Below are 26,928 nucleotides of genomic sequence, written 5' to 3'. Positions count from 1 at the left end.
TGAAGTGTGTAGTAATGGTTATGAAAGCAATTAATAACAGCAGTGACAGAATCAAGAGACTGACTAATTTATCATTATAGATTTTAATGAGGCTTATAATCTAGCAATAAATATGCAATATATTCAAAAGCATGGAGTCATAAAAAGGATGATTTATTTAACTTTAATTCTAAACTAGTCTGAAACCCAAAGGCTGTAGAAACTAGGCAGGTAAGAAGATAATTCTTTTTGGTGCTATGGAGCAGAAGAATGGAAATAACAAAGAGGAGGGGAATTTAATTTTAAATTAAAGGGGGGGGGAAAAAGCCCAAATCAATTGTTTGACTTAGTTCTATAGACCTTTCATCACACCCACAGTTTTGAAGGTGTGGGAGGTATCTCGTTATGGACGGCTTCTGTTTCCCATCTCAATCTGCTTACTTGGCAGAGCGTAGGAAAACTGTCTCCAACTCCTGCATCCCTGGGACGCTCGAAAGATGGGCAGCTGCAGACGTGGCAGTAGTACTTGTTCCCTGGGAAGAGCTGTCTCGGATGTCAGAGAAATTTCATGTAAAGAGGCCTGTATAGGAAATGTTATTATGGCAACTTTAAGATTGTGTGTTCAATTATGTTTTATTACATAAATATTGCATATTTGCACCTATTTTTTATTATTTTTGGATTGTGTTTATTATCATCTGCCTTATAGGTTTTACTTCTTTCTCATGCTGAAGTAAGTATACTAGAGTGCCTCTGGATGGGAGTACTGTTAAAGATAAGAAGTACCTGACAGGATCCTGCCTGAACGGTATAATGGGATGGCTGAAGCTTCGGAAAATGAATTAAAGCCAGTCTTTCCCAAAGGGAAGCAAGAAATTCATGTGGTGGTGGTAGCATTAAAACAAGAAAGAAAAAAGCGACAATAGAAAAGGACAGATGACACCTAGCAAAGTAGATTTCCAAATTAAGAGGGAATGCTTTTACTGTTGGATCGGATGCAAAAAAAAAAAAAAGAAAAAAAGCCCAGCCCTTCTTGTAGGGGTTGTAAGGGAAAAGCCCATGTTTTGAAAGAGAAGCTCCGAGCTGCGCAGCTGCAGTTTAGCAAAGGTTATCTACAACCTTCAAAGGACAGTTGAGCACCTGAGGTTTTGCATCAGCACTGATGAGGAAACAGAAGTGGGAATGGCATATAGGCATTTGTTGTTTTCCTGGTGTCTTTATATTCCTTGTGCTATCTGAAGTGGGGTATAATTGCTGTCAGAAGACCTTCTGGAGTCTGCCTCTTCTTCCTGTCCTTGATCTGCCTTCATTGCACGGTTCCCATGACACTGGGTTACTTGCGTCTGCTTTGCAATGGGCACCGAGCTCGTAACAGCAAATACCGCTGCGGCAGGGCTTCCAGGGATGCTTCACTGCCCTGGTGCTTACAGCACTGCCTGGCTTTTGAGTCAGCCTTTTCCTTGTGATGAGTTGCCTTACGCTGGGGTAAGATGCACTGAATTGACACTAAATCAGGGTGTGCTTTTTCAAGAGAGGTGCAAACATCAATTAATTCCCCCAGAACCGCTGCAGATAGCGAAGCTGAGCTGCAGGGGGGGGAAGGCCTCTCTGAAAGTTGCATGGTGAGACAGAGATGTGATTAGGACTTTGTGTGAGATCTTTCTCTCAAACCCACGCTCTAATTCTGTATTGTATGGTGCTTTACCAATGTAGTTTTGAGTACTCTGGTATAAATTTTTTCTTTCCTAAACAGGCAAGAGTGAGGCCAAATACTATGCAGCCTTATGTTGTCTGTTCTTTATAGTAGTTTATTTTTGATAAGCTATGGTGCATTTTAATGTAATTGTTAACACGCCTAATTTGCGATCATATAGTGGTATCAATAATAATGGGAAGTCATTCACAGGTAATAAATTAGCATACCATCTAACAAGCAGAACTATGGTTCTCAGTGTATTGTCTCACCATCAAGAATTCAGTAGTTAAATATACACAGCAGTGGGCTGAGAACAAGCTGTTCATTTTTGCTGCAGGCAGTACCAGTGGACCAGAGTAATCATAGCTCCCCAAAGCAGGTCTGATTTTATTGATTCTAAATAGGCTTTCATTATAGACCTGAGCCTACTGCAAGGTGTAGCACTTGCAATTTGTACTCACAACGCTGCCTGAAAGGAAGGCGATGTATTGCAGAATGCAACGTTAAGGATGCTTGTCCCTTGGAATGTTATCGTCTCTTCTCTTGAAGCATCCAGATTTATTTAAAACAAGAATACCTAAGACTTTTTTTTTTCTATGTGGTTAGATTAATTTTTTAGAAGTGTGGTTGGAGCAAGCTACTGTTAGGAAATTTTGAAGTGCAAGGACCTTGCTGAGGCCTGCAGGTGTTCATTTGATTGCATCTGACTTAGAGATGACTGCTGTATGTTGCTCCACTTTTTTCTTTTTTCTTTTTTTTTGAAAGGACTTTTTGGAAATTTCAGTATCATTTTTCTCTGTAGTATTGCGTAAAAACCAAATACAAGATTCAGTGAATAAACTGTTTCAAGTCTGAGATATTAATGTATTCAAGTTATAGTTAGTTAAGAAGACATACTGTTACCAGAAAAATGTCATTAACCTGCGTGGAGCAATTTGGGACTATTTACTGCTAAATTAGTGACAAAATCTAGGCACACTTAACAAGCAGTCTGATTGTTTTGAATGGTAAATAAAATTTTAAATCTGCAACAAAAATCTGTACGCACTTAACAAGCAGTCAGAGTTTTTAAATTTTACGCAAAAGTTTATCTGTCAATGGACATAAACAAAAGTTCATTGAAACCTTAATGACACAGTGCAATGCTATTGAAAATGTTGCAGTATACTTTATGCTGGTGTAAAGACATGTTGCTTGTACTAAGCTCTCTTCAAATCTATTTATAACTACTCAACATTTGCTTAAACATTTTTCAGCTTTACTATGGCAGTTTGGAAGGGTGCTAATTGAATGAATTAATCATAACTTTTCATTTTTAATGGGTTCAATACTGACTTTTCATACTGTATTTTAATTTTTTGGTGGTGGTGGGTTTTTTGTTCATTTTTTTGTTTACGCCTACAAGTGAAGGTGTATTGCTTCATATGTTCTAACTAAAACCACATTTTTCTTTAGGGGTAGTCTTTCCTAACATAATTTGGGAATTCACGTAGGAGATAACATAAAAATAAATTTGTGTGAGCATTTCTAGAAATCATCTCTTTAAATAAAATGGTGATGTTAAGTAGTGAATCAACTCGATCAGTACTTGAATGATCAAACCTCATTACTGTAAAATAAGATCTGGCTGGTTTGCTTCATTTTGCAGAGCTTGGGCAAAAAACTATTGAATTAAATTGCTTCCTGTTGGTTTCCCCGAGGGCAAGAAGAACTTTCTGTTCTGTGCTCTGCTGAGCTACTGTATTGATTAGCTCTTCAGGTCTAATCTTTACATAGTTAGGCTTACTTTTTAGTGCACTTATTTATGTTTTAGATAGTTGTCTTTCTGAAGTTACTGTATTGCTTTGGTAGTCCTCCAGTGGATTACAGAAATGTGCACGTTAATTCCTTTCTCTAACTTCATTTGCTGTAGCCCAGGGAAGACAATCGTCGTGCTCTGTAGCGTGCTGGTTAGGAATAAAAAGGAGTCGCCGGCCTAGCGATCCGTGGCCCAGAGGGTAACGGCGGCCTGCATGACTGACGTCTCGTATCACTGACCATCAAAACTCACACTGCCGGGATGGTTGGCACCTAAAACTAATCTAATTAAACGCTTGTAGCATCTGTTAACAATACTATATTAGATGTTTTAGCACAGCAGCTAGTGCGATTCTAGAGTTTGCTTCTCTGGGTTGGAAAGTGATTTATAGTTTTAATTCATCTTAATAGTTCATATGCTTTGAAAACACTTGTTATAAAACTTTTTGTGGCATTTAAATTTCCTGGTTATCTGCCTTGCAGTGGGTATGAATAATGGAGAGTGGGAACATGAATATATTGGACTGCAGGAAGTATTTTCAAGGAGAGTGTTTTTAAGGTTCAGAATGATGTATGTCAGACACTAGTGGATGGATAAACATGTGGAGGGATTTTGTCTTGAGAAGCCTGGAAATCAAGCACCTCTTAGTATGCTACTTCCCATAGATATGTTAAAATGCATTTTAGTTTTATTACAGAAAACAGAATATTTGCATCATAATATTTATCCTGTCCTAAGACCCAACTTGCTTTTCACTTGCTCAAATTTATCGTTTTAGAATTTTGAAATGATGCTGTGTCAGAGCTGATCATTACCAAAAATTACATTTGCAAACTTGTATTTAATCATCTGTAAAATATTTATGTGTAATATAAGCCTAAAAAGACAGTATTTGCTTGAAAGTAAATATCCATATCCTCTGTGCCATTTAAATTGTAAGTCTGTCAGTTTAATGACAAATTACAATGTTTTCTTACATACTTATACAGAATATTGTGATTCAAGGCATGATCTCATGCAACCCTCACTGAAGTTAGAGATTTCCACAGATTTCAGTGGGAATTGAATCAATTGCAAAACAACAGCAGTGGTAGCCTTTTCTAGGCAGCAGCTAATGATATGTTAATATTAGGATTTCAGAGTTTGCAAAACACCAGGTAGTATTATGCCAACTGTAAAAAGTGACGGAATTCATTAATATAACATGTTATAGATACCTGGCAGATCTTTATGCTTCAGGAAATGTCCATGGAGCTGCAGAGATGTTTTGAAGGTGTTTTTTTTGTTTTTTGTTTTTCCTTTTTTTTTTCTCTCTCCCATTTTACTTGTTAAGAACATTAGGGTCTCTTCTGTTTGGAACGCAGGTCTTAGGGCAGTTATTTTTGTCATTGTCAGCTCCATGTAGATGTTTTGCTGCTTCCAGACAGGCTTTAGATTGGCCATGAGGAAGCCCATGAGGAAAGTTTTACTTTCTGTAAAAATAAAAGTCTAGTAACTTCCTGTTGTAGTTCAGATATTTTCATTTCTAACGCTGGTTTGGTTATGTGCAAGTTCATTTTATTGCTCTCATGAAGCCTTTCAACTTCTGACTCGATGAGTGGTTGAAGTAGGGCAGATTTGACCTTCTTCCGTGGGAAAGATGAGACAAAAGGTGGAATCTCAGTTCTGAAATCTGGCATGGGAGATACTAAAAAAGTCTTTAGGCTTTTATACTGCTTTCTAGAGTATATTAAGAGCCACTGAAAAGAGGGCTCTTGGGTTAGTTATTTTTTTTTCTCTATCATTATTGCTTATTATGATACTTAGCACCTAAAATAGCTTCCTTGCAGGTGAACGTGACGCAGAGCAGAGGATTGTTGCCTTCCAGAACTAGGATATTTTTGCTCAAAGAAGGTCAGGGGAGCTGATGTAAAGTTGTTAGTCCATTCTGTATGGATACAACGTGTGACTCTCTTTGCCGCTGCAAACTAAAGAGCTCAAGAGCGCTGAGCGGTGCTTCCTGCGTTGCTTATTTGTCCTACTTAATAGGAAGGGATTGGAGTTGGCCTGGGTCTTCCTTTATTCTGCCTGGTCGGTGGAGGGAAGAGGCAGACGTTAATGATGGAGGAAGACCTCCTCCCCAATCACAGGTCCTTTTTCCAGAAAGCACAGTAGTATGGCTCCACTTCCTTGTCACTAAGATACTGTTACACGCACATTGTGACGGATTCAAATGATACCTGCTTCATTAACAGATTAACAGGTTTTCACAGCTACTACCCTTGCCCTACCTTTACCTGCCCTTTGGAGACGGGGATTCCTTCTTGCATGACAAAATGCATAGTCATGCTCACGTGTATTCAGAGAAAGGGCTGAAATTTATTTTCCCTGATGAACATTTGTTTGTTGTGCGTTCAAGACAATATGATCTGATTTGTGTTTTAGAAACCGTGCTGGAGTGCAAGCAGTCAAACTGTATGCAGGTTATATGGTTTGCTGTGCAGGTCATAAAGTATTAATAGCATGGTGTTTGTTTAAATAACCACCTATTTATCCAGCTAATGGGTAGTGTATATTTATCCTTTTAACTTACCTGAACAATTTTTTGCAAAGTTGCATTATAAAAATACTGAATAGACTATTTCTCTTTTTTTATTGCCCACTAGTTTTGAACATCTTCTCATTGTTTTTATACAGGCTAACCTGGTTTTACTTTTTGAGCTTAAGCTAATAAGCTCAATAAATGACACTCAATAGCATGGCATTGAGGGTTTTTTCTTTTACAGAGGCAAAGGAAATTGTTCTGAAGGCACAGATTCTAGCTGGAGGGCGAGGAAAAGGTATTTTCAATAGTGGATTGAAAGGAGGAGTTCATCTAACTAAAGAGTAAGTCTTTAAAAACTGAAACAACATCAATAAATTCCTTCTGGTGTAGTTTAAGCTATTTATAATGGCTAGGCAACTGTTTCTTTTAATATCTGTTAATACGCTAACCTTTTTCCTTTGTTTGTAGCCCTAAGATTGTTGAACAGCTTGCCAAACAGATGATTGGGTACAACCTGTCAACAAAGCAAACTCCAAAGGATGGTGTGACAGTTAAAAAGGTAAGGTTTGGGCTCTTAAGTTGGTAATGGTGTTCAGCTGCAATTGCACATTAACATGCTGGAGTGTTTGCCATAGATTTTTCTGCTCCTTTTCCTGTGCCTGACTGATGCATCCGATTGATGAAAGAAATAATGTTATTTTTTGTTTCTTTGTGTATATATGTTTTTCTCTATCAGTTTAAACATATCGTCTCATGGAAGAATAAATTCCTTTCTGCTATCTGTGATGAAGTGAATCCTTTGTCATAGCTTCATCCTTTGTCAAATACTGAAAGCTAGGATAACTATATTATTACTTTGTGCTTATTGATGGTCTGCTTAGAAAGGAGAAGTAATATATATAACTGCTTGTAGTTATAATAGTATGTAATACATATTTCATTCACCATGAACTTTAGGCAACTGTTATTAAAGATAAGGACAGATGACTGTACGTGAGAATGATCTCAATTTAAAACACATTCTCATCTAAAAGTTGACCATTCTTAACTTGTTGCAGATACAGAGTTAAAAATGGTCATGGTAGTGGTTCAACTGATTTTTTTAATACTCATTTTAGCTCATTTACCCATGATTGTCCATACTATAGGGTGTGAGGTTCACTTTAGCATTAACGTATCTTTATGTATTGGCCTAAATAGGAGAAACATAGTCATCCCTTCAGCAAGGCGCTGTTTAACCTTAAGTAAAACTCTATTAGCATTCAGGAAATCCTAGTATTTGTCTACCTACTATATGCAGTTTTATCTCTTGCTTTGTGGTACTGAGCAAGTATCTTCAGTCAGGTATGTAGTCAAGAGCCACACGATGTATTTGATGCCAGGAGATAATTTGGCATGAGCTGAAAAGAAATGCAGTTTACTTTTAATTTGTTGTGAACAGCTTGGCATTAGCATAGAAGGAGAACACCTGTCTGGAAGGATGCTGTCTAACAAGGACTGGCGGAAGGTGATCGGGTGGTTCTGCTCCTGCGGAGCAAGGAGGACAGATTACCTTTGTTCCTGATAGTTGTTGTTAAAGAGAAATATTAAATATTAAAAAGAAGAAACAGTATTACCATTAAGGCCTGCATGTCAGAGATTGGGATAATGCTAAGGATATAAAAAAGCATATTACAATTCTCTGCTTTGAAAATTATGTGTTGTAAAAGCAGCTTTCCTTTATAAATTTTTTGGTTTTGTTCGTTTACGCTTGTTGAACTACTTAAAATACATCAATAGATGAAACTTCACTTTTTTGCCTGAGTGCAGGTCTGTTCATCATTTACATGTTCAGTTCTGAAGAAGAGACTTCTAATTTTTTTTTGGAAATTGATAGAAATGAAAGGTGTGGATTTTTTTTTTAATGGTTTATTTAAGGTTTTTATGTTCAAGTGGCTTTTGTACCATGCGTAGAGTAGCTATAGAAGGTATAACATGTAATTGCTTTCTTCCCCATCAACATGTTGCTTCTATAAATAAACAATGGTCAAGAGTAAACAGCTGCAGCATATGTGAAGCTGAAGGTGATGTTTGTACTATGAACTTCAGGTATTTATTTTGCTGGTATAGGAAAGTATATAGCCTTGATAGAATATGTACGTTTTTCTTTTGCTGCTGAGGTACATGACAACTTTTCAGGACACACCTTAAACGTTTTAATATTGATGCATGATTAGTGCGTGTGATGCTTTTCACTGGAAGAAGCTGACCATTATCATCATAGACGCTGCATTCTGAATGTAGACTTGGCTTTTAAAATTTCTTAGGCAATTCATTTCTTTATCACATGCATATGTAACAAGGTAATTGCGTGTTTTGTGATATTTTTGGGGCTGAGTTCCTGAATCTTGGTAATTCGTGGTAAAAGCATAAACCCTCTTTGAAAGTAATTAAATATGTAACAGTTTGGCCAATGGCATGCTAATTCAAGTAGTTGAACACCTATTTCCCCATTGCTTGTTAGATAGTTGAAGAAAGCCTGTTGAAAATGATGTACCTAAGTCATTGAAAGACTGTTGCCTGGAAAAATTAACATTTTCTTTTCCAAAGTCAGCTCATGCTAGCATCTTCAAAGTAGTAAGTTAAAGGGTTGAGTCATTCAGATTTGTAGTATCAAGACTACAATGCCAAAGACTGAAATTTTAATTGAAGGGGCAAACTACAGAAATAAAATAATTAAAAAAAAAAAGAGAGAGAGAGCAAGCTTAGCTGCATCTGAGATATCATTTAACACAGTGGGCAGTTAGTGCAGAGAAAATGCCAGTCAGAATCTTTGTACTTGCTGAGAGCAGCGGGGAACTTGGGAATTAAGAGCAGGCATTTTTGTTCTATTTCAAGGCATGTGATCTCTCTCTCTATATATGTAAGATGAATCTTTACATATACTTAAAGAAAATTGCAGTTCAGCAGGAAAAGAAAAAGCATATTTTTAGGTGTGTGTGTTGTTGGTGTGGTTTTGGTTTTTTTTTTTTTGACTTTGTGCTATTCTGGAAAGTTTGAGTGAATTTTATATTTTAAAGAATTTAGATAATTGGCATTTTTCAGAAGAAAAATAGTTATTAAATCACTTTCTGCAAGGCAAACAATGAGTTAGTGTTAAGTCAGGGAGTGGAAATCATGTACATTTAACTTGTATTTATAAGGAATGAATAAAAGATGGAAATTTTCTACAATTATTCTCATTGTAGACCAGAAAATGGAGTTTTCAACTTTCTCTCTCAGCCTTTGCACCTACTAAAGAATTTAAAGCATGTTGGTGCTCATTCAGAGTGATGTTTCTTAAATAAATAACAGTCTCCTCAGTTCCTTTATAACTTGGAAGCTATTTTGTGAGTTTACATAAAATCCTCTCATGGCACTTTGCAATTTAGAGAGTCTGGTTATCTGAGAAGACAGTCTTCTCTTATCACGACAACCTGAGAATTTGCTACCTGTGTTTTCTCTCCAAGCAATAAGAGAATTAACATTTTGAATATTTGATTCAGTGTAAAAGAGCTCTTACAGATATCCTCATGAAATTAGAAATAACTTAAACTTTTAGCTAATGATTTGCTTTTAAGAAGGAAAGTCTGAAGTTATCCGGAAGTTTTTAAGAAAACCCTCTTTTTCCCCCAGGACATTTTAAATATAAAGCTGATGTGGTAAACAGGATAATGATGCTTCACGTTCTTTGTCATAAACAAAACAGACAAAATATTAGTAAAGTCAAGAGTTTGTAAAATCAATTGCACTAATTTTAAGTGTTTATTAATGTGTTTGCATTATTTTTTTGTTCTTATGTGAATGATAGGTAGACCTTAGAAATTAATATTTGAAGACCCTGAATGCCAGTTTCTCTATTCATGCTATGCATCATTCAGGTAGGATGGTGAAGGAAAGTAACTTTTCTTTGATGAGAGAAATGAAAAATGTTACAGTCCGAGGTAAAAGACAACAATTTTTACTGTACAGTGGACTTGCCTACTACAAAGTAGATGGACTTGCAATAATTTTGTGGTAAGACAGAGATGTGTTTGATGATGTCGACATGTTTAATTAACAATCACGAGGACAATTTTTCAAGTTTGAAGTAGAGAAGATGCCTAATGTAAGTTCCACCTGCAGTATTTGCAAATGTATTGCTCAAGACTCATTGAGCTGGTTCCCTTTCTGAATTCTGGCCCTGATCCTGAGCATTCTGGAAACTGTCCGAACAACTCGGACGAGTTCCAGTAAGACCAGCTGGTTTTCTTTGACCCATGTCTAAAGCAATTGACTCACTTTTTTCAGATACACTGATGCATGATACGTGAGATGGTGAAACCATGCCTACAGGTAAAAAAAAAAAAAAAAAAAAATTGTAACAAATCAAGGATGCTTTCCGCATCTTTGCTTGTTAATTTAACATATAGTGGTAGGTAGCTGAGCTGCATTTCTGAAGTTGGTTTTTAGCGTTCCTTTTATAGTAGCCTAAAATTGGGAGATGCTTTTAAGAAGTACAGTAGTTATCCATACTGTTAGTTAGCTGTTTCCTTTGTCCTAGTTTTCTTTAGTTGGCTTTTGAACAGTTGCTTATTTGAACCATTCCTTTATATCACCCTATGTTCTTTGAGGAAAGCAGAAGGAAGCAAAATTACTGTAAAAAGAAATTTCTTCCCAGTCAAATAACCATAAATAAATAGCATCCTTCCTTCCATTCTGATGAGGGGGCTTTATTTAATTCCTTGTCTCTTTACGTTTTTGTGCTCTGTTAAGATGTACAGCCTGACATAAGGTAAGTGCATTCTTTCTCATACACTCAATAGCAGAATGTCAAAAAAGCAACTTGGTGAAAGTATGGTGCACATTTCTTGTTTATAGTCCTTGAACTGTGAAAACGCAGAAATACTTATTTGTGGAACACATCTTGCCAGGTAGGCAGAGTTTTAAGACTACAGGTGTGTACATGGCTCTCCAATCTAAGTTTGAACCGCTGACTTTGCTTCAACACATAGCATGAATTTGGTCTAATGTTTCATGCACAGTGGCAGCTTTTGCCTACAGTTATTATTTATAACACACATTAGAAAGACATTGTCAGTTAATCCTTTTTAGTTATATTGATCTTAGGGAAATCATTTTCCTGGTTTCCTCTGCTTCCGTTGACAGATAAAAAAATAGTAACTCTGTTAAGGAAGAACGTAGTTGATTGTCAAAAGTGGGAGAAGCTAGATTGCAAATTGAAGTGCAGAGGTGGCTGCTCAGCCTCAAGGTGGAGAACAGAACTGTAGTGCAGAGTAGAACTGGCCTTCACTTCTGACATTCTGGCACCTGCTATGATCATAAAGAACAGTTACTAATAATCACATGCAGATGTTAAATTTTTTTTTAAGATTATGAACATTTGTGGGAATTTGCTATTCTTATGTCAAAACATACAGTTTTGTGAGTCCTTTGCGAAGTGTAGAACTACCTAATCTCTGAAATTGCTTTTATTGCTATTCCTAAACTATTGTAAAAACTGGCAGTTCTGACGGAGAGGTGAGTATAGTTATTGCTATACTGAAATGGAAACAGCTTTCTTTCACTTTGGCATATTTTAGGGAGGAGAGGAAGAAGAACACAATTGTTATAAAGAATTTATAGGGGCCATTTTTTCCAGATTAATGTGTTTGAGTACATGGAAATTCCAAACATGTAGGATCTTTTTTGTTGCAGATTGTAGTAGTTATCAGAATGAAAGGGCCCTGTAATTTATACTAATAGATAGGAATGAGTAGCTTTTTCGAAAAAGAAAATTTCAGAGTTCTAGTGTGTGCTTTATCCCTTGTCGGAATCTTAGGGTCACACATCTGGGTGTCTTTCTAAATTGAAAGTACAAAGCTGGATGACAAAATTATCTATATACACATTTCCTTAAGAAATACTTGGGCACAGTAGGAATTCAGTGCTGAAACTGTAAGCATAGGATGGCCTTCTGTAAGAACAAGGTAGAGAATTTAGGCTTGAGGCTTTGATGATGAGGAGTGGTGCTACCAGTGGGATGCACCAGAAAGCCAACATACAGTCTCACACCTCTATGGGATTTACAAGACTGGCGGTGTTTCCCTTATGACTCAAGTTTTTGTGGGGACGGCATGGTAAAGTGCATGTTAGGAATTTAAAGGTAATATGGAGATCTTCTTTATAGACACAGTAGTAGCTGTGGTGCTCTGCTTGGGAAAAAAAAAATTGACTTAAAATGCTTATTGAATGTCCTTGTGAGCACAGCAGCATCAAGGGAGTCTCTGATTTAGGGACAGAAGATTTCAGGGGAAAAAATCACTGGGTCATAATATCTTGTAGAAGCAATGAAGCAAAAGGTACTGTTCAGTGTAATGAATATCAAACTGCTGCCTTTTAAGGCAGTGAAGAAAATGTGAGCCACAATGTTCTCTGCTTGATCACAGCAGAGGGAAATGCTCTCTCTCATTGGTTCTGTTAATTCATAATTGCATTTTACCTTGCAAAAGATTTTAGGACATTTACTACTCTGACACAGCAGGAAAGAAAAGCTATGTTATGATTAAATATCACCAGCTTGATGGACCAGTTAGAACTGTTGCTCTTTTTCCCCATGTTCATTTTTAGGTGATGGTTGCAGAAGCACTGAATATTTCAAGGGAAACATACTTTGCAATTTTGATGGACAGAGCCTGCAATGGACCTGTTATGGTTGGGAGCCCACAGGGTGGTGTTGACATAGAAGAAGTTGCAGTTACTAGCCCAGAACTTATATTTAAGGTATTGAAATAATAATATTTTAGATTCAAAATTTTCTGTATCAGTTTAGCACAAAAATTTTTTTTCCTTCTCCTTTCTCTCTCCATTCACCCATCTGCGTACGGAAAGATGACAGTAAGAACCATAAGAATTATATTTGATCAAATAAGGGGACAGACCTGTCATGTAGTAGAAGATGAAGCAGGTTCAGCATCTGATTTTATTAGTGCTTATGTCACCTTGATTAGAAAAAGATCTTAAATTTGGCTTTCATGCGATACCAACTTTGAATAGCTTCTGAAATCCAAGGAGTCTGAGCTGTTCTAGCCTTCAGATGTGAAACTTAACACCTGAAATGTTTTCCAAAGCGAGTCCTGATGTTTCACATCCAGGAAGGAGGCACAGTTTTCTTTCACAAGTGGGTCAGTGTAAGTATGATTGTGGTTTAGGAGTTGTTTTTTCTTCTAATTGACTAAGTTGTTAATTATTTTTTAGTACCTGGAAGACGCCTGCATCTCAAATACAACTGTTGTAATTCTTGACAAATACTGCCTTCTTAACGATGACTGTTGCATTTAAGTCTTTTTAATGCTACTATGGCATGATAATGAGTAGACAAGCTATTCATCTGGGAAAATAATTGATACAAACAAGTATAATTACGCAAAAAATTGTAAAAATATTTAATGTGCATTTTAAAATTATATAAACTTCACAGTGTTACTGGGCAGTGACACTGTTGCCTTGAAAATATTCCAGAAGATGTCATAAAAATTAACAGACTAAATATTCGTCAACGCCATCTGTACAGTAATTAAAAGTGAAAACTGGTGTCAGATTGTCTTGTCAGCATGCCACCCTGAAGAATTATATATTTTTTGGAAAGACTGTTTCATAGATGGTGTGGTAATTATAACATACCCTATAGGCAGCTGCTGTAGCCTCAATCTTAGAGAACTTTGGCAAACAGCCATACTTCAATTACTAATTTGCAAATATATACTAAGTGTTTTCCTTTTGAAGTTATGAATCTCCATTTAAATTGAATATTTAGTTATATTTATGCATGTTATTGTTACAGGAGGAAATAGATATTTTTGAAGGCATAAAGGATCATCAAGCACTGCGCATGGCAGAAAATTTGGGTTTCAGAGGACCTTTGCAACAGCAGGTAAATTGGCTCTACTTCCTCAGTTTTGATTGAAGACATTTTAGCTCAGCTATGTGATAAATGCTTTCCGGATAGATATGAGAAGCTAAACGTCCATTAATCAGGCCCATTTTGATATTTTAAATGCTACATTGCACCCATATAGTTGTGACCAGGTGTTACCAGCTTGAATAAGGTCCTTACTGTTCCAGTAATGAAAGTCCCTGGTCTTCGAAACAGTCCATGAGAACATGCTGTAATGCCAGATTTCACTGGGATTCCATTGGAGCATGGTGAATTACATGGGTATATCCCTTTTGGAGGAGATTTTCCTTATTATGGGGACAAGTAACAGTATATCTTTTTTTGTATAATCAAAGCCTTTTTTTCTTGCTTCAACTCAAAACCAAAAGTCTGCCAGTTTGTTGCCTTTTCAGTATCTCATTTCTTTTTTATTGGAATTCCACATTGTACACAAATGTGCAAGATATTTTGCCTTTATGAATCATTTTATAGATAAGAAAAAGCTTATTTAGGTTAGCATTAATAGCTGGAAAGACAAATACAATATTAAGCTATTTTGCCTGTTTTTTTCTATAGTATCAAACTGTCATTTTTGCAGAACTCCTTTATTTTTAATTCAGCAGTTTCAATTATTTTCTGTCCCAACTGTGCAATTAACAAACGCATAATCATTAAGTTGATTAACACACATTTGAAGATTTAGCAGTATATTTAATGAGGACGAATGATTATGTAGAACCTTTCAACCCTTGAAGAGTTCTGGTACTTAATAATTAACAACAATACACGGACTTTTTCAACAATACATTTAAATAATGTTGCAGTGCTTGCATTTCTTTCCTTGTGCTATCAACTCCTCAGTGGAATTTACTGAAGTATAGGGACATCATTTTTATTTAGATCAATCCTTGCATTTACTTACATATTCACTATTTCTAGGTTGGGATTTTTTGCTTTGCCTTGAAGAGACTCAGTACTTGCAGACCATGAAAAGGGGGAAAAGGTGATAATCATTAAGCTCCATGATTCAGAGAGTCTCTGAAAGACAGACTAGCCCTTAATAAAGCTTAAGCAATTCTGAAAATCTGCTAAACTTGCAGCAGTGCACTGGGGCAACTGCAGCTTTTCAGTTTGCCCAGAATCCCTATAGGGTTGCAAGGTGGAACTTCCTCCCTCGCATAGCTGTGATGGCCTTGCTCATGTGTTATTAGGAGAGTTTGTTGACTAGCGTGTCTGCCAAGAAAACTGCTGCCTTAGCTTGGTGCAGTTTATAATGCTGATAACAATTTTTCAAAGTCAAAGCCACTGAGAATGCCTGATCTGATTATAACCTTTTAGTAGGGAAGACTTCATGAGCTCTTTGTTTGATGTTTCCAAACCATAACTTTTAAATTGTATGCATGTTGGTTGGAAGGGGTCTCTGGAGGTCAGCTAGTCCCACCTCCAGCTCAGAGTGGGGCCGTTGGAAACACTGGATCTGGACATTGTCTAGCCAAGCTTGAAAGCCTCCAAGACAGAGGATCCATGACAACCTTTTTCAGTGCTGTAGAACCCTCCTAGTGAAAAGGTTTTTTTGTTTGCTTTTTTTTAATATTTAGTTTGAGTCTCCCTAAGCCATGGCTTGTGGGCATTACGCCTTTTGTACATTGTCTGCCACTACTGAGAAGAATTCAACTCCATCATCTTTGTAACTGCTCTTCACAGTAGTTGTAGGCTGCTATTACGTTGCCCCTTAGCCTCCTCTTTGCCAGACTGAGCAAGCCCAGCTCCCTCAGCTTCTCGTTGTAGATCATGTGTTCTAGGTCTAGGACCATTTTGGTAGCCCTCCGCTATACCCTGTCCTGTCTCTACACATCTCTTGACCTGGGCAGGTAGGCCAAAGCTGGACACAGCATTTCAGGTACAGCCTTGCCAGCATTAGGTAGAGGGGGATAGTAACACCCTCAGTCTGCTGGTCACATTCTTCCTAATGTAGGGCTGAGGCTTTCCAATCGTAATGTTTTCTTTTACATGAACAAAATTGTGGGATAAAGCTGACTTCTGGGTCTTATTCACTTTGTTTATTTCTAGAGGTCCCAAATATTTTTGGTCTGTATGCTTCAGCCTACTGATCAATAATCAAGGAACAAAATTGGAGGGTTTTTTATTAGTGCATTTCTTCATCTGCAAACTCATTTCACCTAATAGGTTGTCATTGTGTAATGATCTAAGAAGGTTTTTTTTTTTAATGCGAGTTCATGTTACTGTTGTTTAAGACTCAGTTGTTCTATTAATGAAGGAATATCATATGAACAAATGGCTTGGAAGTTAGTAGTCAGGCATTATACTGTTGCTGACAAAACCAGTCAGAGCAAGATAGGTGGCGAGGAGCAGTAAGGAGCAAGCAAGAGTATCTTTTAAGAAGTAAACAAGCATGCCTGAGTCATAATTTCTTCAGGAAAACATTTCTGAGTGATGTAGGAAGAAGTGTACGGTTTTACCAAAGTCACTAATGTGCACTTACTGCTTTATAGTTTCCAAATTTAGACTGATTAACATGAATAAAACTTAGATCTCAACATACTGGAGAATGTGTCATTATGAACTGTTAGGCACTTTTCAAATTAAACTTGTTTATACTAATCGTGCTGTTTACTTTGTAGAAAATCTCCAGTTCATGTAGTCTTTAAATGGAAGTTTACTGAATGTTATGCAGTGTCGTAATGCTACGTTATAGCTGGTTTACATAGTATACAAATATGACTGAGAAAACGGAAGTAAAAGCAGTAATTATCTAGAGCTAGTGTGCAATTCAGTACATTAAAAATAATCAATAATGGTTTACCTTTGCCTTGAAAACATTAACTTTTATTTTTCTCTATGGTAATTGTAAATCACTTGATCAAATTTAGGCAGCAGACCAAATTAAGAAGCTGTATAATCTTTTCTTGAGAATTGATGCCACTCAGGTTGAAGTGAATCCCTTTGGTGAAACTCCAGAAGGGCAAGGTAAGAAATTAAAGGAAGCAAATGAATGCATTATAATTCTTTATTTATGCAAACTATAAATTAAATTGCATGGAAGGCTGTAGCAGCAGCTTTGCATTAATTTCATTTTGTAATGTAATTTAAGCAATATTCATAAGTGTTCCCATGACAGATTTTACATTTCAATACCTTTTGTTATTTCGTCCAAATACTGGAAGTATCCATTTCTACGTGTAATGCTCATTGAGAAACAACCACATGTTCTGCTCTTCATATTTTGATTTGGGTTTGTTTTGTTTTGTTTTGTTTTGTTAATGCTGTCAGAATTAGTGGGATTGTGGAAAAGACTTGTTACTTTAGTTTCATAAGTGTATAGGTAAGTTACAATCATAAGTGCGTGACTGTGCAACCTACCAGAGCACAGAAAAAATCCCAGCTGGACCTGACACCTGGCTATATACTTTGGGAAAGAAAAGGGTAATTGATTTGCTTCCACCATGAATATAGGCCTAAGAAAGTATAGGGTTAAAAAAAAAGGAGCTGGTTTATCTTGCACATCCTTCTGGTAGTTGGTTTTCCAGCTGAAACCCTCCCTTCTGTTTGTCATTTTTGTCCAATTCACTTGAACAAAGGTGGAGAGAAGAGGAATTAAAAGCGCCTGGTCTGGCATATTGAAATACAGAAGATGTGATCCAAGTGGATCATAGCTAGCATCTCATTGTTTTATTTGGTAACAGAGCATGTAGTGGGCAGTCAAGTGTGCCCATTCTTAGAGCAGAAGAATATACAGTTAGCTCAAAAAATAATCTTGCAATAATGTTCATGTAATCAATGCTCAGAACAGGTTTTCATTTTCAAGTCTTTTTTTCTGTCTCATAGATAAAAATAAATACTTTTAGCTGTGTTCAGTGTGAGTCTAGTAATCCAGTTTCACAGATGAAATTTAGCAGAGATTGGCAATAAGAAATGGATTTCTTCCATGATGAAACTTGGCCCATGCATTCCTGTGCCCACATGTTCCTATTTTTTAAACAGTATCCATGCTCCCCCCCCCCTTTTATTTCTTCTTTTTGATTTAATTGGATAAAGATGAGCTCAAGGGGAGCAAGTTGAGACTTCAATGGCAAGTGTGTCAAAGCGCTGGAGACCTCCTAGTGGAGGACTTCTCTGCTGTGCCAGTTCATGATTTGAGGGAGGGTCACTGTCTCTGATATTTGGAAGTGCTGGTGGGTGTTTCTCAGGTCTTCTTTGTCATTGTTCATCAAGAAAAACAGTTCCAGCTTTTAATCTCTAGGCCTATCTTAAATTGGTTAAAATTGAAAGTAGAAAATGGAAAGAGAAAGTTTTCAGCCATTTTAACAGAGGCCTTAGGAATATGGCTGCTTAATCACTGTTCCAGGAACTTTTGGAAAAAGATCACTCCTGTCAAGTAAGTCCAGGACCTCCTCATAAAAGTCTGTACCATTTGAAAGCATTAGCATTTTTTAAATACTTTTTATGTGCCCACAGCTACTCTGTAAAATAAACAGCTTTCACTAAAAATCCATATTTTTGGCTCAGTTGGTCAGGTATTCAAAAGCTGAATTGTGGCTGGAAACTGTGTAGTCTCTTCCAATTGTCCAACCTTGGTTTTTTTCCCTTTTTATTAACAAACCAACTGCAGAAGAATTGGCAGAGAATTGTTCTCAGCTTAAAATGAAAATTCTGCTGGTAATGAACTCTGCAAGGCTCTAACAGATGTAAAGCCAATGTTGCCCCCTAGATTTATTACTGCATCTAAAAAGTGCTGCTCTTTGTTTTAAGAATAGGCTTTGAGATATTAAAATGCCACATAGCAAAGTGACATTTTTAAAACACGTGAGAAGGAATATTTTGTATAAATATATTGTATGTGTGGATAACTTAGAATGATAATAATGATCAAATGTGTGTTTGACTTTTTTTTTTTAACGTAATGAGCTGAAATCAAGCTAAACTAAGCTACAAAAATATTAATGGTCTAAATGTATGCATTCTGCTTTGATAGCAGACCTTTCTCTAATTCCTTATTGGTTAGTGTTTGCTGGTGTTCTTACTACTAGAATCCTTTAGTTCTCTGGATAGAGTTTACATTCTCAAACAATTTCTACTGCATGCTTTAACTGTTTTTATTTGAGACCCTTGAGCAGCATGGTGTGTTCAGATTTCCAGCTTTTTTGAAGTACCATAATAATGTGCAAGTTGAATCAATAGTTTTTGCATTGTAAACCTCACTCAGCTTAATAAATGTAAGGCAAATTCTTAGCAACTGATTTTAGCTTCACTGGTTCTTACCCAATTTCTGAAATGTGTATGGGGGAGAGAAACCAAAAACCATGCTGTTGACTAGTGTACTTTTATTGTAAGTCACGTTTTAAATGGAAATGGAAATTCTGCCTTCAGTGGCCTCATTAGAACCAAGTGGGAATAAGGTGGGAAGAGCTTTTTCCCTCTGTGTTACACAGTGAAATAGTGCACTGTAAAATCAATGGTCTGGATTTTTGCAGTTCTAGGAACATGCAACATATGACACTTCTGACCTTTTAAGGATGAACAGGACCTTTTAAAAGAGGTGTAAGAAAACTGTTGGCACATTTATGCAGATTATGAAGCTCACTTTCAAATAAATTCAGCTGTATGTTTAATTGCTATGACTGATGTACTTACCTGGTTTATTTTCTGGGTTCAAAATCAGTGATGGTGTAAAAAGAAGTTTCTCCTCAAAACTAGTCAAAATCATTTTTTTTGTAGAAGGATTTTGTAGAATGATGAACCATTAACACTCCAAGGCCCTCTGAGAGTTACCCAGTGGTCTGTGTGCTCGGTCCGATGTCAGAACTGGGGACATCTGGGACAAATGCCTTCCGTCAGGCAGATAAATTAGCTTGAGGTGAGCTCTCTGTGCCACGACTAGTCTGTTTTGGGATTCAGACTTGCTAGTTCAAAGCAAGCTTAGTTGTTCATATTTACACAGCGCTCACTTGACTACGGTTATTTTGGCAGACCAAAGGCCAAAATCCCTAGTTCAGTACCTGCGTCATCTTAGCCATGTAGTCCTGCAAAGAAGACCGTTAAGTATGTCTTGTGCAGGAGCGGGTGGACGCTGCAGACGGATACGCAGACACCGAGAAGGAAGCAGGAAGGACAGGGACGGTGCCACCAGCTAATGGGACTAGAGACAGCGTCGTTTAGGTGCTTGCTGCTGACACAGAGAAAAATTGGTGGGCAAGTGAAAGAGGAGAGCTGGGGAATGAAAGGAAACAAAACAGGGGTCCTGAAAGGGACCTGCGGGACCATAGTGGCACTGACTCTGCTCCCTTGCTGGTGTACTGTGAGGTGCCATTGTGGGGAAGAAGTGAACTCATTTGTATAATTAATCAGCTTAACTTTTCTGGTGCGGCTGTGGATATTTAGTGAGCTGGGCACCATATGAAGGATGACTGTGACTTTTATGCCGTTTTCGCCAAGGTTTCTTCCCTTCCATTTCCCTTCCGGGAAGCTGAGGAGCAGAAACAGAGTGGGCTTCAAGCTGTGAAAGCCACCTGATAGCAGCCATACGTAGAGTTCTTCCTCTGCTTATTTCTTTGCTAGCAGTATGTCTGTCTGGAATGTCTTAAGGAAAAATAAAACAAATGGAAGAGCATTTGAGTAGCTTAATGCAGTTATTTCTAATGACAAAATACAGCCCTATATATGAAGACCATTATTCCTGTCAAAGTAATGGCTAGGATAGATTTATTTTTTTGCTGTGTTTTGTGGTTGTTTGTTTGTTTGTTTTCTTCACTTGTGTGAATTTCCATTAGAAAATACATTGTCTTATGTATTTGCTTTTGTTTAATTTTGTAGCAGATTCTTTTTGGTAACACTCTTGGATCAGAAGCCTGAGAGAGCCAATTTCTTTGGGGGGTTTTTTGTTTTGTTTGTTCTCAGTGTAAGCTGTTGAATTGGCAGATGAGAAAAATCATATACAGCTAACAAAAACAACAAATACTGCATGACTATAAGTATTGGACCTTTCTTGGATATTTGTTTAGAAGAAAAATTCATTTGTATAACCTATCATGCATGTAACAATATGCTTTTGATGGTGAAAATTGTTTGATAAATATTAATAGGTGTTTTTCCCCTTACTTTATACAGCACGGCCTTTGTTAAAGATGAATGTTCTATAGAAATGAGATTTTATTAATGTGATATTGAAGATGTTCCTGTCTAAGGAAAACTTAGAGTTCCAAAACTGCACTTTTACTTTAGCTCTGAGTTGTTTCGGCAATTGAAATAAATGAAAGCTTGAAAAGGAAAAGTGGTTCAGGACTTAGTTCATCGTTAATAAAAATTAAAGCAGCAGCAGTACACTAGAAGCATATTATGGACTTCTGGTATTTCTCCTTTTGGCAGATTCCCACCTGATGTGTTACAGAGTAAGATCTAGACTCTTCAGAGAAATTTATTACATGTGAACACTTGTGAATAGTTTTCTAAAACTGCAGTCACTGAAACTGTGTTTGATCCTGTCTTAATTTATTCTAATATTGATTACAAGTCAAAAGTATTAAAAACAAACAAACAAAACCCAAAGAAGAAAACCTATGCAATGAAGAAATAAGATTGATGCTCTCATATTTATTTATATATTTTGTTTGCTTAGGCATTTTATTCCAATTTAAGCAGTTGTATTAAGAAAAAGGCATTTTTCCACCAAGACTTGTGTTATTAATTAATTTAACTAATGGGTGGCTGTATCAAAGAATAAAAATTTTTAATTGTTTATTATCCTCCAGTATCAGAGACATGTACAGTGTGCAGTAGGAGGTACACATATGTATGTGCTTCAATGGCAATATGCATCAAAACACAACAGTTATAAACATTATTAGATTTTTTTTTTTTTTTGGCATCTGGCATTTAAGTCTGACTTGCTTGCTTTGAGAGATAAATTATATTTTAGTCAGTCATTATCTCCTGGAAATTGTCCAACCCATATTACTTAAATAATAAAATGATCAGTGTATGTGTATGTAATATGTACTTATTACATTTTAATTTAATGAGGTGTTTGCCTATGCAAAACTATAAAAATGATGAGTTAGTAAATAGGCAAATAATCAGTTCACTCTACATGCATTTTTATTACCATTTGTTTTTATCTGAATGTTATGTCTACCAGCTAGTCTCAGATAGCTATTATTTATTATCAGGTATAGCTACTTTTTAATTTGTTTTTATAACTATGGTGGATGTTGACATTGAAGAAAAGTTTTATATTTACTTTTTTCCTTTTTTTTAATTTAAAAATCATGTATTGATCATTCTTAATGTACGCAGGCTTAAAGATGTTATAATTCATACTGCTAGGGAAAGAATGTGTGTATAGCTAATAATATTATAAAATAAAGATATAGCTAAGGAAAATGTTTTTGTACTTCTCAACTATAAATATGAGTGCACGTTACCAAACACTGCTTTGGATCACTAGCCTGTTACAGCTTTTTGAGACGCCCTACTGAATATTGAAGTTCACTGACCCAAAATATTGGAAGTAGGCTGTCTTATGAAAGTACTGTCCCAATCCCCTGCCCCCATGACTTAAGGGCACTTCATTTAAAGTAAATGCAGAAGATAAACTTTGTTACCTCCTATTGCATGGCAAAGGCATGTGACTGTGTAGCGTGGAAAAGCTTGCTGCCATGTCTCAGTGTTGCACATAGGAAAAACACGTCCTTTCCAACTGGACTCCATGCTAGAGCTTCAGCTGAAGCTGTGTTAGAAGCAGCGCCGGTCCCTGAGCAAACCCCTCGCTCCCTGCCCTAGCCATCAGTGTAGCATCTCAGAAGCTCTGACTAAGCCTAATCTCTCAATGTCCGCATGTTGTTTTATTTTTTTTTTTCTTTAGTTGTTTGCTTTGATGCCAAGATAAACTTTGATGACAATGCAGAATTTAGGCAAAAAGAAATATTTGCCATGGATGACAAGTCTGAAAATGAGCCTATAGAAAACGAAGCTGCCAAATACGACCTGAAATATATAGGACTGGATGGAAATATTGCTTGCTTTGGTAAGAAAAAATAAATCCTAAAGACATTTGAAGACGAATTCATATGGGTTCACTGCCTAGACTTTGCTTACATTTTGACATTCAATCCACCCTTGACAGTATTTCAGTTTATTTTGCTGAGGTTGTCTGTCTTTCCACAAGTTCTTGCAGGTTTGAACTCAACTCTGTTGAAGCTGCGATGAAGGCAGCAGCGGACAGTCAGGTCGTGTGTGCTGTCAGAGAGAAGGCAGGCTAAGTGGGGAGCCTCTGGGGTTTTTATGTTTTGAGTTCTTAAGCTAATACAGTTGATTTTTTCAATAACTAAAACAAGAAAGACATCAAAATTTGATCTTTAATTTTCAGAAATGAGACTGTGTTGAGAAGGTGCTGCTGCAGCACATGTGTAAAAGTATTCCCTTTTAAAAATGAATATCGAATTCCTTTTCCCCTTAAGGGAAGCTGCTAAAGAAGCTGCTGGTTTGTTAAAAGAAAAACATCAGGTTTTTTATTATTCTAAAGTTTCTGTATAACAGAAATTAGTTTTGTGTTCAGAAGAGATAAGTAAAAAAGTCAGCTATGCTCTAAACAATTTTTATTTTGTGTAAATTCTTTTATCATTACAATATTTTATTATGAATGTAACCGAATTAGTCATTTTATCTCACTTTGAAATGATTGGTTTCAGAAAAAAAGAATTGTATACCAGATGTCCAAAGTTCATATTACTTAGATTTATACTCTAACCATGAATCTAGAAGAATCTGAGAATGTGGTGCAATTGATTCAGTAAGTGACAGTGAGATTTTAATCTCAATTAAAGAAAAAGTTATAATAACCAACAACGTTGCAGTGATTTGTTTGTTTGTTTTTTAGTCTTAGAAATCTCTGTTGAATTACAGGTAATTCAGAAGCCTTAGTTTGTCCAGCAGGAGTAGCTTATATCAAAGCAACGATTCCCATCCTCTTTACCTAGCTTAGGGAGGTTCTTGCGACTGTAGGAATATTTAAATTTGCACAGGATGTGGCAAGTCAGGGTGTTGAAACAATTCTTGATAAAATAAATTGATGCCCTTTTGTAATGGAATTTTAAGAACAGAACTATGTTTCTGCAATTTCAAACTTGTTGACCTAAACAAACATTCAGGTTTGAAATGTTTCCTAATGTAATATTAGCTTTCCCACGGCTAATGAAATAAGTTACAGCTTGCTGTGGAAATTAAGAAATCAGTAACAAGTCAAGGACGTTTCTACTTTTTTTTTTTTTCCCACTGGATTAAGAATAATATCTACTCTTTGCCCTGAGGGGGGCAAGCATGCATAAACTAGTATTCTGGGTAAAATACAGTTAAGAAATTATAATGTAAGAAAAGGTAAAATAAAGTTAAGACATGTAGTTTTAAATATACCCCACTTTTTAAATAAAATCATCTAAAGAGGTGGATGCCCCCAATATTGTTCCTCCAAAACCTTTGCCATGCTCATTGTTAACTGTCCATGGGAATGCTCCTAGCCTGCTGCAAACACAAAGTAAAAGGCAAATGCACGAGCATCTGTTGTCTGTCCCCAAAATTAGTTGTCCGGTTTACCGTGATACAGAGCATCATTTAATGCTATGAGGATGGTGGGAGGGGAACTTAAGGAGTCAGTGTGTCCTTGCAGAAGTTCCTCAGGTTTTTTTTGTTTTTTTTTTTTTAGCACCATAAGTATTAGCATTTCCATGATTACGTTCGCACATGCTTGATGGAAGGTGCACATCTTAAGTCCTAAAATTGATACTGTCATAAAGAAACCTAAATGTGGGTTTGTATGCACCTGATTTTGAATATTTTGTTATATTGGATATCCTTGAATAGGTACTGACCTATTTAAAAAATAGTATTTATGTGACGTTTCAGGGCTTGTTTTGCGGTTGTGTTGACATGCTGTCTTTAAGCCTTTTCACAAATCTGCTATACTCTATGTGAAATATAAGCACTTAATGTTTGCAATTACAGTGAATGGAGCTGGCCTTGCAATGGCAACTTGTGATATGATATCCTTGAACGGTGGAAAGCCGGCCAATTTCCTGGACCTCGGCGGAGGTGTGAAAGAAGCACAAGTATACCAAGCATTCAAACTGCTGACTGCTGATCCAAAGGTAAAAAAGCCCAACGCTGTTTACAGGCAGGAAGCCTCCCAGTGCAGCAATACAACACTATTCTAGATCTCCTACAAGTGCTATGCTGAAAATATAGATAGTGGGGTGAACATTGAGAATGAGTTGCTAATGGGGTGATCTGAGACGAAAATGATTTCACTGTGAACCACTGGAGCGACTTTTCAACTCCTGATCCAGCCTTGGATTTGCTGGTCAGTCTTGAGTAGGTGCTTTGAGGATGGTTGGACACGGGAATGCAGACTTGGCGATGCTGGGCATTGCAGTGCTTTGCTCTGAACATCTGGCTCCTTAAGTGGAATTTGTGGGGAGATTTCAATACTTCCAGTGTTATTCCTACCTGACGAGGTAGTGCCACAGTAGAGAGGGAAGCAAATAGCAAATTCTAAAGGCTGATTCATGCTCTTTTCAGCTCTGGGTTTCTAAAATATCTGATTCTGCACTACAAGATAGAGCCTCTGTTTAATTAACATTCACCGCCTGGCATCCTAGCTTGGTAGGCTCCAACTCCTCCTTTTGCAGATGGAGATGCAGTTGTTCTTTTCTTTTGGAACAACAGGAGAAGACATTAGCCGCCTGTGTGTGTTGAGCAAAAGTTATTTCTGGAGATGCATGTTAGTGTGCTGAGGTCATTGGGCCCCTTTGCAGACAGAAGCAGGACAATCTCTACTTGGAGAATATTGATCAGGCGTAGGCATGGGAACAGTGCCAGCTGACCAGCCCTGCCAATGCAGGGTTGTGCTTTTGTGTGTAGCTAGAACTTAAGTTGCCTATAGATTTTTGCTAATGAAAATCAGATACAGTATGTCTAAGGGCTTTGACTGTCTGATCTGGCTCCTGGACCTAAGTATCTCCACTGAGGTCCCAATTTCAATATTTTACTTCTTTTGTGAATCTGACTTTATCTTCTTTCTCTGCCTCAGCCCCTTTTTCACATTCATTGTATCTACGATATTCGTCCACCTAAATACCACATTCCTGTAAAAATTGCATCACTATAATTATATATCTTGCACAGCAACAAAACACTGTGTTTTTTCAAACAGATGAGGATGCTGTTTGCAGCAGAGTTCCAAGGCAAAACCTGAAAGAAAATCTACAGCATTTAGTAAGCATATATAGTATTTATATTGGAAGCTCTTTGCCATAGTAATTCTTGCGCATTTTCAAGGCATGTACCATGATGGCTAAGCTATATTAGGGAGGGCCATCTACAATATTTAAAACACTTTTCCTGGTTGTGTGTTTTTTTTGTTTTTTTTTGTTTTTTTTGGGTTTTTTTGGTTTTTTTTTGTTTTTTTGTTTTTTTTGGGTTTTTTGGTTTTTTGTTTTTTGTTTTTTTGTTTTTTTTGGTTTTTTTTTTTTTTTTTTTTTTTTTACATTCTCATAGGTTGGATAGCATGGATCTTTTGTTTCTAGAGGTCTAGATGTATGTTCTGTCGAAGGCCCAAAAGAAGGGAGTTGTTTGTCTCATTCTAGTTAGTGATCTTACAAACTTTGAGTTGTTAACATGCCTCAAAGAACACAGAGCTGGAGAGCTAGAGAAGCAAGATGTCTTGCCTGGGGCAAAAGAGAGGCAGGATGGGACTTGAGATTCATGTTAGAAAATCTGATAGTTTCCTTCATAGTCTGATGCTAGTAGACACAGTTATTCTTGTTTTCGTTTTTGTGAGTTGTAGCTTTTCTCAGAACTTTACACTAAGATCTGTTCATCTTTGTCTGTATTGCTCTGCAGTGCGTGCTTAGTATGACAATCAAGGTTGGACTGAGAAATAACTGAGTTCTTAAAACTTGTATTAGATACAGTAATGGAGAAGCAGGTGC

At 36.8% G+C, this 26,928-nt stretch overlaps 1 protein-coding gene across 4 annotated transcripts in view; it reads left to right on the top strand.

The window, feature by feature from the left end:
• The window catches only part of SUCLG2 (succinate-CoA ligase GDP-forming subunit beta), a 136,333-nt gene that overhangs the window by 55,933 nt on the left and 53,472 nt on the right, over positions 1–26,928 (top strand). For 2 of the 4 annotated variants that reach the window (XM_067303454.1, XM_067303455.1), the window contains exons 3-10: positions 6,239–6,338; positions 6,466–6,556; positions 12,625–12,777; positions 13,838–13,927; positions 16,822–16,918; positions 22,809–22,970; positions 24,944–25,086; positions 26,151–26,212. In XM_067303454.1, coding sequence (XP_067159555.1) covers positions 6,239–6,338; positions 6,466–6,556; positions 12,625–12,777; positions 13,838–13,927; positions 16,822–16,918; positions 22,809–22,970; positions 24,944–25,086; positions 26,151–26,192 — 878 coding nt within the window. In that variant the 3' untranslated portion in view covers positions 26,193–26,212. The remainder of the gene's footprint in view (positions 1–6,238; positions 6,339–6,465; positions 6,557–12,624; positions 12,778–13,837; positions 13,928–16,821; positions 16,919–22,808; positions 22,971–24,943; positions 25,087–26,150; positions 26,213–26,928) is intronic. The other 2 variants (XM_067303452.1, XM_067303453.1) reach the window with 1 other exon arrangement.

Source organism: Apteryx mantelli, chromosome 12, assembly GCF_036417845.1.
Source record: "Apteryx mantelli isolate bAptMan1 chromosome 12, bAptMan1.hap1, whole genome shotgun sequence".
Classification (NCBI taxonomy): domain Eukaryota; kingdom Metazoa; phylum Chordata; class Aves; order Apterygiformes; family Apterygidae; genus Apteryx; species Apteryx mantelli.
Note: the sequence above shows the minus strand (reverse complement) of the source record. Positions and strands in the feature narration are given on the sequence as shown.